Here is a 13423-nt window from a genome sequence, read left to right as displayed (position 1 = left end):
ACATGAAATTGTCAGCTATTGTTGACTTATATTCTAAGTGCGCAATAATAATATATATATATATATATATATATATATTGATGACATTATTTTCGTAAACACAGAAAAAATCTCTTTATTAGAAAGTTGGATTCAATTTAGACATATGATTATCATTGTTAATTAGGTCATCACATTAAATTATTGTTGAAATACAATTAGAAGATTAATGTGCAAATAATCATCAAAATTACCAAAGAAGTTTGACTCATCGTTATAAATACGTATGTATAAAAAATAAAAGTTTTCCTGTTATCTTGTAAAAATAAATATTTTGTACAGTTTGTACGTAATGTCTATCAAAAATGTTAGTTAAATTATAAGTTTTACTATATAATAGTGTAAGTCATATTTAATTAGTTACATTTATTCAAGTAATTTTGATCTGTTTATTTAGTTATATTAAACAAATAAATTCTTGTTATGCTGGATTTCTAGCGATTTATTTTAAGATTTAAAATACGTAATTTATGTTTGAACACAGATTTGAATGAAGCGCTAATTCCGCAGTGCTGCCAAATTTCTTGATCAGAAATTACTGAAATGTGACATTGTCATATTTTCAAATGTAATTATCGTATTTATTTGGTTGTTAATATAATATTTTTGTTAAAGAATTATATTACATAAATTAAACTTTATTATATAATTTTTTTTCATATCAATCTGTCTCATTAGTCAAAAGTTATAAACTAATAACTCTATATAGTTCCTATATAGTAGTATAATATACTTCTGCATATAGTAGTCAAATATAATTGGTTAAGTTAAGTAAAAATACTTTCTGTATTTATTTTATATTACTTGAAACTGAATTGTTTTGTTCTTTGGTATTTTAATAAATTCATATTTAAGTTTTCAGGTTTTATCTTATAACAATATTGAACCAATGAAGTTCGTTATATAATTGAAACAACAAATAGGACAGAAATTTTCTAAACGTAAAATGTTTAAATTATTGTAAATTATAAGCATTCATTATCAAAAAGTTGGATAAATTAATAAAATTTGAAATATTTTAAAAACATTTTTAATCAAATAATTTCTAGACAAGTGCTGCCATAATGAAAATATTAGAATTACTAAGTCCCATTGAAATGGTAAACTTATTAAATTGAAAGACACTAGTTCTAATATACACCGCGGAGTGTCGACACAATACAGTCGAATGGAAGATACTTGGTAATGGATTATAACCTATAAAAGGCATGCGCTATATATTTGTACATACGGCTTCTTTTTGTTGTTGATAACTGCTTAAACTTTTTAATTTTAAAATCGGTATTTTATTTTTAGATATCAATTAATTTATTTCCTATAATAACGTCTATTTTATATATTATATTAATTGTGTGTTCCTAACGTGTACGAAGTTTGTCATCAGGTTATTTTGATCTGCGGTAATAACTTATTATTAATTGCAATAATCATAATTAATATTTCAGAATATAATAATTTACTCGATATTTTTATATTATTGAAATTTATATTTTATTTTATTATTACTAATATATTACATATATATGTTTAAAATAAAACTTAAAGTATCTAATTAAGATATATTAATGATAATTATAAAACTATTTATTATATCAGATATTTTTACATATAGATTCAAAAATGGCAAATGCAGAATCTGTCGCTGAAGTAACGGATGTTGTACAAATTTTACGACAATGGGAAGAAGAACATACATCACCTTCATATGATCCTATTCCAACGCTTCAGAAGTTAGCTGAGATTATAGAGCTTGAAACAGAAAATTACCTAAAAATGGATCCAGATCCTTTTGATGAAAGACACCCATCACGTACTGATCCAGAGTGTAATTTTGGACACATTCTTAAAGTTCTTTTTAGGAAAGATAATTTTATGACAAAGGTAAATAAGACACGTGCTATATGTGTAGAGTTATAAATACTATAATTTAAAAATTTATAATATTATCTAATTTTTAACTGAATATATTTTTCAAAATTATTCTTTAATAACTTATTCAATACTATATTAATGTATTATTTATTTTTTTAATGCTAATAAATGATAGCTAATAAATGACTATCTAAGAGATACTTATTGGTCACGTATTGGTATTACGGGCCGAGATGTTCGGAAATTGAATGTTGCTGCTTGTCGTCTAATGCTAGATATACTGCCAGGATTAGAAACTTCAGCAGTATTTCAACCGGATATGGAGGGCCTTATACACAGATTATTTTCTTGGGCAGAAAAGAGTATAGAACCATTGCAAAGTTATGCAACTGGTCTTTTAGCTGCTGCAATGGAGGTGCAAGATATTGCTACTGGATTTAGAGATCTAAATGGTAAAATGGTACCATTAATGTTACAACGATTACATAAGTTACAAGAGAAAGCTCAAACAGATAGGCAGCTAGCATTGAGTGCACGCCCATTTGCACATTTTGCTAAAAATACAAGTGATAAGAGTGATTCCGAAAATAAAGGGGTTCCTGGAAAACGAAAAGTTCGCGAAAAAAAAGAAAATGGAATCCTGAAAAATTCATCGCAAGATATAAATTTTTCTGATGAAGAAAGTGAACAGCTTCTTGAATCTAGTGAAATTCCACCTGCTAAAAAATTGAAAAACGATTTGGGAGAAGAAATTCTGAAACATGGAAATATTCCATATTTAGATATGTCTCCTCCACCAAGTATTTCTAAACCAACTAGTAATTGTTCAAATTTATCACCAATAACACCACTAAACAAACAAACTGGTCAACAAAGTACACGTTCAACAAATATGAAGTCCTTTAAATCTTCTTTTCAAAAACCTACAAATTCATCACAGGTAGTTAATCCACCTCCTATGTTATTAGAAGGTAATTCTAATTCATCTTGGGCAGAAATGGAATCTTATGTTATTGGTAATATTCAAATGCATCCACCAACCTTAGCTACACGTCAAATGCTCGTTTTAAGATATCTTACACCAATGGGAGAATATCAAGAATTCTTAGGCCATGTTTTTGAACAAAATGCACTTGATTTAATATTGAAATATATAAATGTTCGTGAGACAAAAGACAGCCGACTTGCATTCGAAGCATTAAAATATTTGGCATCATTATTGTGCCATAAAAAATTTTCAATTGAATTTTTAAATGTTAAAGGATTGCAAAAATTATTAGATGTCCCAAGACCAAGTGTTGCTGCAACAGGTGTATCAATATGTCTTTATTATTTAGCATATTGTGAAGATGCGATGGAAAGAGTTTGTTTACTACCAAAACACATTATTTCTGACCTGGTCACATATGCACTTTGGCTGTTAGAAAGAAGTCATGATTCAGGTCGCTGTCATGCAACAATGTTTTTTGGTTTTTCTTTTCCATTCAAAGTTATACTTGAAGAATTTGATGCGCAAGATGGTCTGAGGAAATTATTTAATGTAGTAAGTTTTTATTATATCATTTTATTTTTTATAATCATATAAATATTTTCTATGCTAAAACAAGATTTGTATTATAGATATCAACTTTACCTATTTTGAATGTTGAAGAAGATATATCTTTAAATGATGATGAAGAATGTGCATCACGTCAAATTGTTAGGCACGTAGCTGTTGCATTAAAGCGGTACATGGAAGCACATTTACATTTAAAAGCTGAACAATTGCAAAGAGTGGAAAATGTAAGAACAGAACGAGATACTTGGCAACCATCTTTACCTCCTTATAAGGTGATATATTAAGTATATATATATTCTTATAAGTATATTCTTATATATACATGTATAAAATTTACAAATATTAATTCACTCTTGCATAAAATTGTAATATAATTCTTATAATCTTTATTGAACTAATTTTTAAATATTAATTCCTTTAGGCTTGTAAACTAACTAGTGAAGAAGTGCAAGCAAAATTGGAAGTGTTGCAAGAGTTAATGTCAATAAGATCTGTATGGCCACCAGTAGAAGAACTCCATCGTTTAGGAGGCATTACACTTTTATTACAAATCATAGCATTTGCTCGGGAGTGGAACTATAGTGGACGGTAAGTGTTAATATTTTATAAATAAATATTTCGTTAATAAACATTTGCTTACTATTAATGAATTATTCTTTCTTTAGAGTTCATTCAACTTCAAGTGCAGAAACAGTTCGGTCTTGTTTGGATGTAATTGCAATCTGTTCAGTAGTTCCTAAAGTAATGCTATTACTTTGTGAAAGAGTTGATATGCCAGATATGTCAATGACAATGGCAATTAATCTTCTTTTAGCTGCTGCAGAGTGTGAGATAATTGCAGATGCGGATGTACAAAGAGCAGCTCTTAGAGCCGTGGTTAATTGTGTCTGTGCACCTATAAACAGGGTAAATAATTTAACAACATTTGTGGAAAAGTCTACACATTTAATTTATATTTATTAGTTCTATATTTTTTCATTTTTAATGTATTATATGTATTGTTTTAAGGTTGGTGGAAATGTAGCTAGGTATTCTGTAACTGGTTCAACTAAAAAGAAAGCTAATATTCAAAATAGTGAAGAACTTATACAAAAAATCTGGGAAAGTGTAAGATCTAATAATGGTATAATGGTAAGTTCATAATGAATAACACACACATCTGTGTTTTCAGATAAAATATATTTTATATTATTGCCAAATGTAAAATTGTTAATTTTATACATTTTTAAAAAATTAGGTTTTACTTCAACTAATGATGGTGAAAACACCAATAACAGATGCCGATAGTATACGAGCATTGGCTTGTCGAGCACTAGCTGGACTAGCAAGAAGTGAAAAAGTTAGACAAATTATTAGTAAATTACCAATGTTTACGGATGGCCAAATACAAGCACTAATGAAGGACCCTATTTTACAAGAAAAAAGGCAAGAACATGTCATGTTTCAAAAATATGCACTCGAATTGATGGAAAGAGTATCAGGCAAAGCGAAGCCAACGGGTGCAGAATATGAAATTTCTTTAGTCAGCTTACATAGGGTAAGTACAATTTTTATATATAATTTTATATTATATGTGTAATAATTATAAGGAAAGGATTTTCTCATTTTGTTGACATTATAGGCGAATGTTGTTGCCCAAACAAGGATTCAATACAATGAACAACAACTTAATCAATTAATATATCAACATCTTGTATCAAAAGGTTTGAATGATACTGCTTCAATGTTATACAGAGAAGCTAATCTAGATACACCCGCAGTTATGAAACCATTAGCAAATTATCAACCATTCACCTATAGAAGTCCTGCAACTCCAGGAGTAAGTAAAAACTTTAAAAAAATTAGTTATTCTATAGACAACGTGATACAATTTTATTTGTAATTACAATTTTATAATCATTTATTATATTTATAGTTGAGAAATGGATTTTCTCCTGGTGCTCCTGTTAATTTGTATAATACAAGCAGATGTAATCAAAGAGAAACTAATTGTAGAAACACTACTCCCTCATCTTCTACTCGTTTTATTTCCCATACTTCGTCCTATACTAGTTCATCATCTAGCAATAATGGAATTCGAGTAAAACTAGCTGATGCCCTTAATCAAAATGCCACTACTACTACTCCGAATCAACCAATTAAATTACAAATTAATCAGAAGTAAGTTCATATTTTATTCTTATTTTAAATATATTAAAATTAAAATAATGTCATATATAGGTTGTGTTCAGGTCAAGATAATTTTTCTTTCAAATGAACAATTTTCATTTCAAAATAACATTTATTCATTTCAAAATAAAAAAAAAGGCTATTTGGAAATGAAAAATTGTTATCTTGACTTAAAAAACTTATAAAATAATGATTTTAATTTCCTCTAGGAAATTGGTACAAAATGAAAGATCACCATTTCCACCCGTAAATAATCAATCCTCAGTACAATTACAACAAAGTAGCTGTAGATCTTTACAAAAACAAATTTCTAGAGATCCAGGGGGTGGAGGAATTACTGGGGTTGCTACTTGCAATCCATCTACAATTACTCTTGATTCAATTATAACAGAATATTTAACTAATCAACATGCTCTTTGCAAAAATCCCATGGTTACGTGTCCCCAATTTAATCTTTTTGAGTAAGTTTACAAAATGCTAGAAATAAAATTTATAAAATAAAGAAAAGAAAATATTTTCTCTTATACATAATTGTATATTCTAGGCCTCACAAGTGCCCAGATCCGTGTACAAAGAATTCTATTCCTACTAATGTAACTTCAAGGCTAGTAAGAAGAGCATTAGGAATAGATAGTAGACGATTAGATAGAAGGTATATATATAGTCGTTTCTGTCCTGTGAAAACTTTTCGTCCAACCGATATGGATGGGACATTCACTTGTTGCATCTTTACGGTAAGTAATAAACATATATTGTGTCTCATATACGTATTATTCATATACATAAATAATTTCTATTTTGTCCTTATAGCCTTGTCAACAGTACCTCATGTTAGGTACGTATAATGGAGATGTGAAAATGTTCAACATTCATACAGGAGTAGAGGAAGCGACATATCAGTGCTATGAGTCGTATGTATACCATATGGAATGTAATCAACGAGGTAATCTATTATTAACATCAACTGCTTGGAGAAGTCCCATGTCAGCTCTTTGGAGTATTGGAGCATTCTTTGACATGAAATTGTCTTTAGAAAATGAAGATTATGTTGAATTTGGAAAATTGCAAGATAGAATAATTGGTACACAAGCAGAAAGTGCTACTGTAAGTAATAATCTCATTTAAATACAAATTATGTTATAAATTAATAAATATTATGATATTTATTTTGATTGTAGATATATGATATAACAACTGGTAAACTTCTATCAACATTAACACCTTCTATTTCTAATCAATATACAAAAAATCGGGCAACATTTAGTATGAATGATGAATTAGTTTTAAGTGATGGAATATTATGGGATGTCAATTCTGGTAAAGAAATACATAAGTTTGATAAACTTAATCAAACTTTAAATGGAGTATTTCATCCTAATGGTACAGAAGTAGTATCAAATACAGAAGTATGGGATTTACGTACTTTTCATCTTCTTAAGACTGTCCCTACTCTTGATCAAATGGAAGTTATCTTTTCTCCTATTAATAATATAATATATGCTGTATCTTTAGATCAAGAAAGTGAAGATGAATCACATTATGTAACATCGTTCAAAACATTAGACGCATTAGATTATTCCAACATTGGTACGTAAATTTTTAAAAATATCTGATAAAATAAAATATTAATTATGCATTTAAATATATATAAAGTAATATCAATTTTATAATATTTTAGCAACGTGTGATGTAAAAAGAGGAGTTTATGATTTAGCATGCAATAAATTTGATACACAAATTGCTATAGTTGAAAATTTAGGAGAATTTGATAGTATACAAGAATCCTGCGTTAGATTATATGATGTTGGAAGACGAAGGGATGATGAAGACGAGGCTGAAGAAGATGATGATGAAGAAGAAGATCTTGATGCTACTGATGACGATGGATCTAATTCTGCATCGGATGATAATAATCCTGATGGTTATCTCTCGAACTTACTTATTAGTTTATTATTTTAAAAAATAATATCGCTTATATATATTTATGTAAATTATACTCTTATAGTATTTATTATAAAATAGATCACATACAGAGTGATCCATCAAATATTAGCACATAGAAAAATGTAATATGGTACATAAGAAAGTGTCAATGTTTTTTGCGTGGGTGGAGGAGTACAGAAATTCTTGAGGTTATCTTAATTTTTTTAAATGGATTCATATTTTTTTTTTTTCTATAGTATGATAGTGGGTTATGAGTGGAGTAGAACGACCTATGATTCAAAATATGGAAGGCCATCCAAGGTCAATATTTACAAGATAAATAATTCGTATAGCTTTTGAATATCTATTCCCACTTACGCCAAAAATATTTATACTACCTTATGTACTTCTTTGTGCCATATATGTTTTGCATATAACATTTGTCTATATTATAACAAATAACGGAAATATTTAGGTGCTAATAGTTGGTGCACCATTCTGTATAAATTATTATGAAATACATTACCACGTTGCCGCATCCTTTTAATTTGACGATCATGCTCAGAAATACAAAAATCGGACGGCAACATATTAATAACTATTTCAAAAGGCAAACCATTATTTTATTAAAATAGATGGCGATAACAATGATGCTGCCGCTGAAGAAAACGGAGAAGATAATGAGCAAAATGATAGAGATGATAATGACGATGATGAGGATGATGATGAAGATGGCGCAAATGGTGACGACTCGGCTGATGATAGTCCAGATTATGAGCCCAGTCTTGATATCAATGATCTCTCAGAAGACCTTTCATTGTCGGACATGGAAGATTTTGAAATCTTATTTTAAAGAACATTATTGCCAAGAATCTGTTCATTCTGGAATCAGAAGATTTTCCAATGCGTTCTTAATGAAATGAAAGTAAAAGTATATTATGATTGCTCTATAACTCTGTACCATTGAGTTACAATTGATGTAATCATGCTTATCTGAAGTATGATATATAGAATTCTTAAGAATCTATATTATTAATGAAGAAATGGACTATAACTGTTAACACGAATTTTTTTATTGCGCGATAATTACACAGACTTGTTTTTAAGCTTAAAAGAAAATCTTTATTTTCATTTTCTCGTTTTTGGTTCGCCAGTAAGAAAATCGGTTGACAGAAAATATGGAAGAACTTAAACACAGAATAGTCAAGGATGTATCAAACAAGTAATTTTATAAAAAACGGCATTTCCATTTTATTAACGCCATTATTATAAGTCGTTGATCATTAAAATGTTCATACTGAAAGTTAATAAAATCAATATTACCACTGTATAAAGTAACAAACAAACAAAAAATATATGTTAAAGTTATGGAATTTACAAGAAATATAAGTTTAACGAACTTTGGATCCACGTATTATTTAATCTGGTGGTTTTTGTTTTACATTTTTTATATCATCAGGGATTTAAGATACAAAATTAGATACATTTTTAGCCATTGAAGATTGCAACAATAATTCATTCCTTTCTGTACAGTATCATTAAATTTTAGAATCTTCTGTTACCAAAGTACTAATATTTCTTATGTAAAAAATACGCTTCATCCGTAAGTAAATTGATTTTTAATTTAACTCAATTAATGAGAAATTTTTTAAAACATCGTGTTCGTTCCTAAAAATTATTATCAAAATTTAATGTGTAAAAAAATAAATAGATCTTGATTTCTTCTTTTTATTTTCTTCGTGCATTCATATGTCTTAATTAATACATTACATTCATAGGTTTATATACATGTTTGAATAACTGGCGCAACAAAGATCACATATTGAGCCGTGCAAAGATGTAATACATAAAAATTAAAAAAGTATTATATTTTTGCAAATATGTATATGTTCAAAAATTCTTCTAAGTAAATGTTTAATTAATTAATTATCTTAGCTATAATCAAAAAACTTAATTATAAAACTTCAATAAGTTCAATATCATAAAATATATTTTTTCTTTTTAAACTTTTTCGTATTCTGAAATCATGTGTCAATAATAATATTAATAATAATAATAATAATATTAATTAAGAATTAATAATAATAATATTAATTAAGAATTAATAATAAAATATTTCATCTTGATGAATAAAAATCAGATATATTTCTATCTCCTTAATCAAGGAATGATATATATAAAATATATCTTGTAAAAAGTCAGTTTAAATTTATCATTATTAATAATGATTATATAAGTTGTATAGATTAGTATTATGTAATAAAATGAATTTAAATTTATTAGGGAAAAGTTCATTTATTTTTTATTGTTACGAATCCTTCGTTTCCTTTATTTATATTGAAACGTATGATCCGTATTTTATTGTGAGTTATTTATTAGATACTAGTTTTCTTAACTGTAATTAATATTAATTTTTTAATTAATCAATTAATAATTTTTAATATGACTATATCAATTAAAAGATTTAAGTCAGTTTTGGGATATGATAAAAAAATAAATTGATTTTCGCGCCTAAGTGAAATAAGCGAAAAGTGGTAATAGAGATATCGATATGTTTTCTGTGATATAATGGTAGTTTTCCAATTACAGAGCATAATGCGACTCAGTGGCGCACAATACCAAATTGTGCTAGGGACTCTATAGGACAGACGCGCCATACACATTGCTAGGCTGAAAATTTGGAGGGACAGCTTCCGTTCCATCGCGCAGCCATGTTAAGCCAATCCGGGAGGTGTAAGCAGCTGATTAGTCGAAGCATGTGACGTAATCACGATCAGGGATTGGATAAAGATATTACCCCATAGAGATATTACAGATAGAGGAAACAAACCATAGGCGGTATGCGCCATGTACATTACTGGGGGACCGGAACTCGATTTTGCGCGCGAATGATTCAAACATTGAAATAATTATGAAATAATGAATTGCATCAAATACAGAAAAAAATGAACTATATTTAATGATAATTAAAAATTTATATTAAAATAGAATAGGTTAAACGAAAAAATTACTATAAATTCAAGCGGTCCCCAAAATTTTCAGCCAATGGCACATGAGCTGAATATGAATGGCGGATCCCTACGTTGTGATAGGTATATAATAGGTTATATAGGTGTATAATGGTGCACATGAACGTGTTGGCGGTATTTTTTGAAATGAAGTTATGATGCTACAGTATTTTATATACCAATTGATTTATTTGTAAATTTCAAAAATAAAATCAATTAACATAATATGATGTATTAGTGATCTGATCTCGAGTTTTAACTATAAAAATCTTATAACTTATCAGTAAATTTATCGAGTAATTAAACATTGTTTTTTTTATCTAATTGTAAAAAGAAAAACTATTGATACTTTTTTGAATATTGAAACCATTACTACTCTTATTGATATTTACCGATTTACATATATTACAATTCTTATATCTTTACATTACAGATTACGACGATTCATATAACATGAAATCGTTATATTTACATTTAATAACGAATTTATAATTAAGATTTGAGATGTTCTCTCAAATCATCCGTAAGACCACCTAAACCAATAGATGTAAAAAAATTGATAGCAAAACGTGTATTTTTTGGATTAGATTTTCCAATGCCTGCTGTTCGTTTTAGGCCTAATACTCCAGACGTGCTGGTATTTATATTTATCTATATTGAAAATACAATGTTTTTACACTTTATTTATTTATATAAGTTCTACATATTAATATTATTTTAGGCTTTAAGAGAAAAAGAAAAGGGAGATTTGGCGCTTCCTTTAAAATTTACCCTGAAACTACTGTGGCGCCAACCTAATTCAATGCATTTCGACGGACACTTTTCATATATAAAGATGATATTCCTTACCTATACCCTCCATAAAGTAAACTAATGAAAAAATATACTAAAATTTTATAAATAAATACAAATTGATACAGATTAAATATAATTCTTATCTTATATATGTAATATTATTATTATAATTATTATTGTTGTAAATATTTTTCAAAGGAAAACAGTAATACTTATTTAGACAGATTGCAAGTGTAGTTTAAATGTCACGTGTCTCGCGTAATACATTGTTATATTGCTTTAAATAATAATCATTAATCCTTAAAAAAGTGATAAAATGTGTCAATAATTATGGTATTTTTGTTTAAATTTTTACGGTTAAGACAATGTGCTTTTTTTCAAAAATTTCCATACGTGAGTACATATATGTATGTATTTTCGATGTTGTTTGGTTAAAATCTTTACTGAAAATAAAATGAACATCAGAGAATCAAATATTGATAAATATATAAATAGATGGAATATAAGATAGGTAAATATTTATTTAAATAGTAATTAATATTATAATTCTTTATTGTATTTCTTTGCAGCAGGATAGTACATTAAGATATTTATGTTCAATTAAAAACAAAAGAATAAGAGTTATGATGGAAAATGCACCACCATCCAGAGATAATCCCATCATCATGAAATTGAATAATTCTATATTTCATTCTATTTTTACACCGGAATTAAATGTTTTGTCAGAGTTGTTTCAAAAATACAATTATCCATTGAGAATTGCAGGAGGTGCTGTACGTGACATTCTCATGGATTTAAAGCCCACAGATCTTGATTTTGCTACTACTGCTACACCAGAACAAATGAAAGATTTATTTACAAAGGAAGAAATAAGAATGATAAATGCAAATGGTGAAAAACATGGCACTATTACCGCAAGAATTAATGACAAAGAAAACTTTGAAATTACTACTCTGAGAATTGATGTTGTAACTGATGGTCGACGTGCCGAAGTAGAATATACTACTGATTGGAAATTAGATGCTAATAGACGAGATCTTACTATTAATTCCATGTTTCTTGATCTTACGGGCAATATATATGATTATTTTTATGGTTACGATGATTTAAAAAAAGAAGAATTGTTTTTGTAGGTGATCCTACAACCCGAATACAAGAAGATTATCTTAGAATCTTAAGGTAGGAAATAATTTTGTTCAATTTCAAATAAATCTATGTTAAATTTGAATGTAATTATAATTTACAGGTTTTTCCGATTCTATGGTAGAATTTCAAACAACCCCGATGAGTTTGATGAAAATACTATAAAAGCAATAAAGGAAAATATTTCAGGGTTAGAATTTATTTCTGGTGAACGAATATGGTCTGAATGGAAAAGAATTTTAGATGGAAGATTTGGCGGAGAATCAACATTAAAATTGATAGAATGTAATGCTTCGTTATATATAGGGCTACCAGAGAAACCAGATATAGAAAATTTTAAGAAAGTTTATTATAATGCATTGAATAATTCACTTAAATTACATGCTATAACTTTAATTGCTTCATTGTTAAAAAATGAAGAAGAAGTAATGCATTTGCATAGTAGATTGAAGTTTTCTGCTTATGAAAGAAATTTAGCATTATTTTTGGTTCAACATAGAGAACCAAAACCTTGTGAAAAACCATTGAAACCGTATCAGCTTTTAATATTAAATTCAAAGCTAAAAATGTCAGATACAAAAGAATATGTATGCGAATTGTTAAAATATAGAGGAATGGTAGATTTCTATAATGATATTAATAAGTGGACAGTTCCTAAATTTCCAATAAATGGTCATATGGTAAAATCTTATGTATCAAATGGAAAAATGGTTGGACCAGTTTTACAAAAATTAAAAATGTTATGGTTTGACAGTGATTACAAAATGAGTTCAAATGAACTTATAAAACATATAGAACCAATAGTACAAGAACTGAATGAAAATAAAAAATAAATTTTAAAAAAATGTATACTTGATTGTTATTATTTAATATAGATTTCAATAAAATTTAGCAATATTGAATTATTATGACGCAT

General features: G+C 27.7%; 2 protein-coding genes across 4 annotated transcripts; both read left to right on the top strand.

Moving 5' to 3' along the window:
* The first annotated feature begins 1115 nt into the window (after positions 1-1115).
* On the top strand, positions 1116-9560 carry mahj (LisH and WD40 domain-containing protein mahjong). 3 transcript variants are annotated; one of them, XM_089176396.1, is made up of 17 exons: positions 1161-1245; positions 1336-1439; positions 1652-1920; positions 2087-3454; positions 3532-3741; positions 3891-4057; positions 4135-4375; positions 4478-4600; positions 4707-5006; positions 5091-5288; positions 5385-5629; positions 5848-6099; positions 6183-6372; positions 6449-6742; positions 6817-7225; positions 7317-7559; positions 8197-9560. In XM_089176396.1, exons 3-17 carry the CDS (start codon positions 1660-1662, stop codon positions 8412-8414), a joined length of 4719 nt encoding a protein of 1572 aa, XP_089032522.1. In that variant the 5' UTR covers positions 1161-1245; positions 1336-1439; positions 1652-1659; the 3' UTR covers positions 8415-9560. The 3 variants fall into 3 exon arrangements, with proteins under 3 accessions (XP_015171141.1, XP_089032522.1, XP_015171140.1); XM_015315655.2 differs by lacking the exon at positions 1336-1439 and having other exon boundaries at positions 1116-1245; XM_015315654.2 differs by lacking the exon at positions 1161-1245 and having other exon boundaries at positions 1252-1439.
* Positions 9561-10935: 1375 nt separating this feature from the next.
* LOC107063746 (CCA tRNA nucleotidyltransferase 1, mitochondrial) lies at positions 10936-13356 on the top strand. Its single transcript, XM_015315801.2, is given in 5 exon segments — positions 10936-11206; positions 11291-11757; positions 11934-12471; positions 12474-12543; positions 12611-13356. Coding segments are annotated over 4 exon segments (1401 nt in total). The 5' UTR covers positions 10936-11206; positions 11291-11694; the 3' UTR covers positions 13341-13356.
* The last annotated feature ends 67 nt before the right edge of the window (positions 13357-13423 follow it).

Source organism: Polistes dominula, unplaced genomic scaffold (assembly GCF_049000335.1).
Source record: "Polistes dominula isolate Pdom_NZ unplaced genomic scaffold, Pdom_raw_medaka contig_25, whole genome shotgun sequence".
Classification (NCBI taxonomy): Eukaryota; Metazoa; Arthropoda; class Insecta; order Hymenoptera; family Vespidae; genus Polistes; species Polistes dominula.
This window is presented reverse-complemented; position numbering and strand designations above follow the sequence as displayed.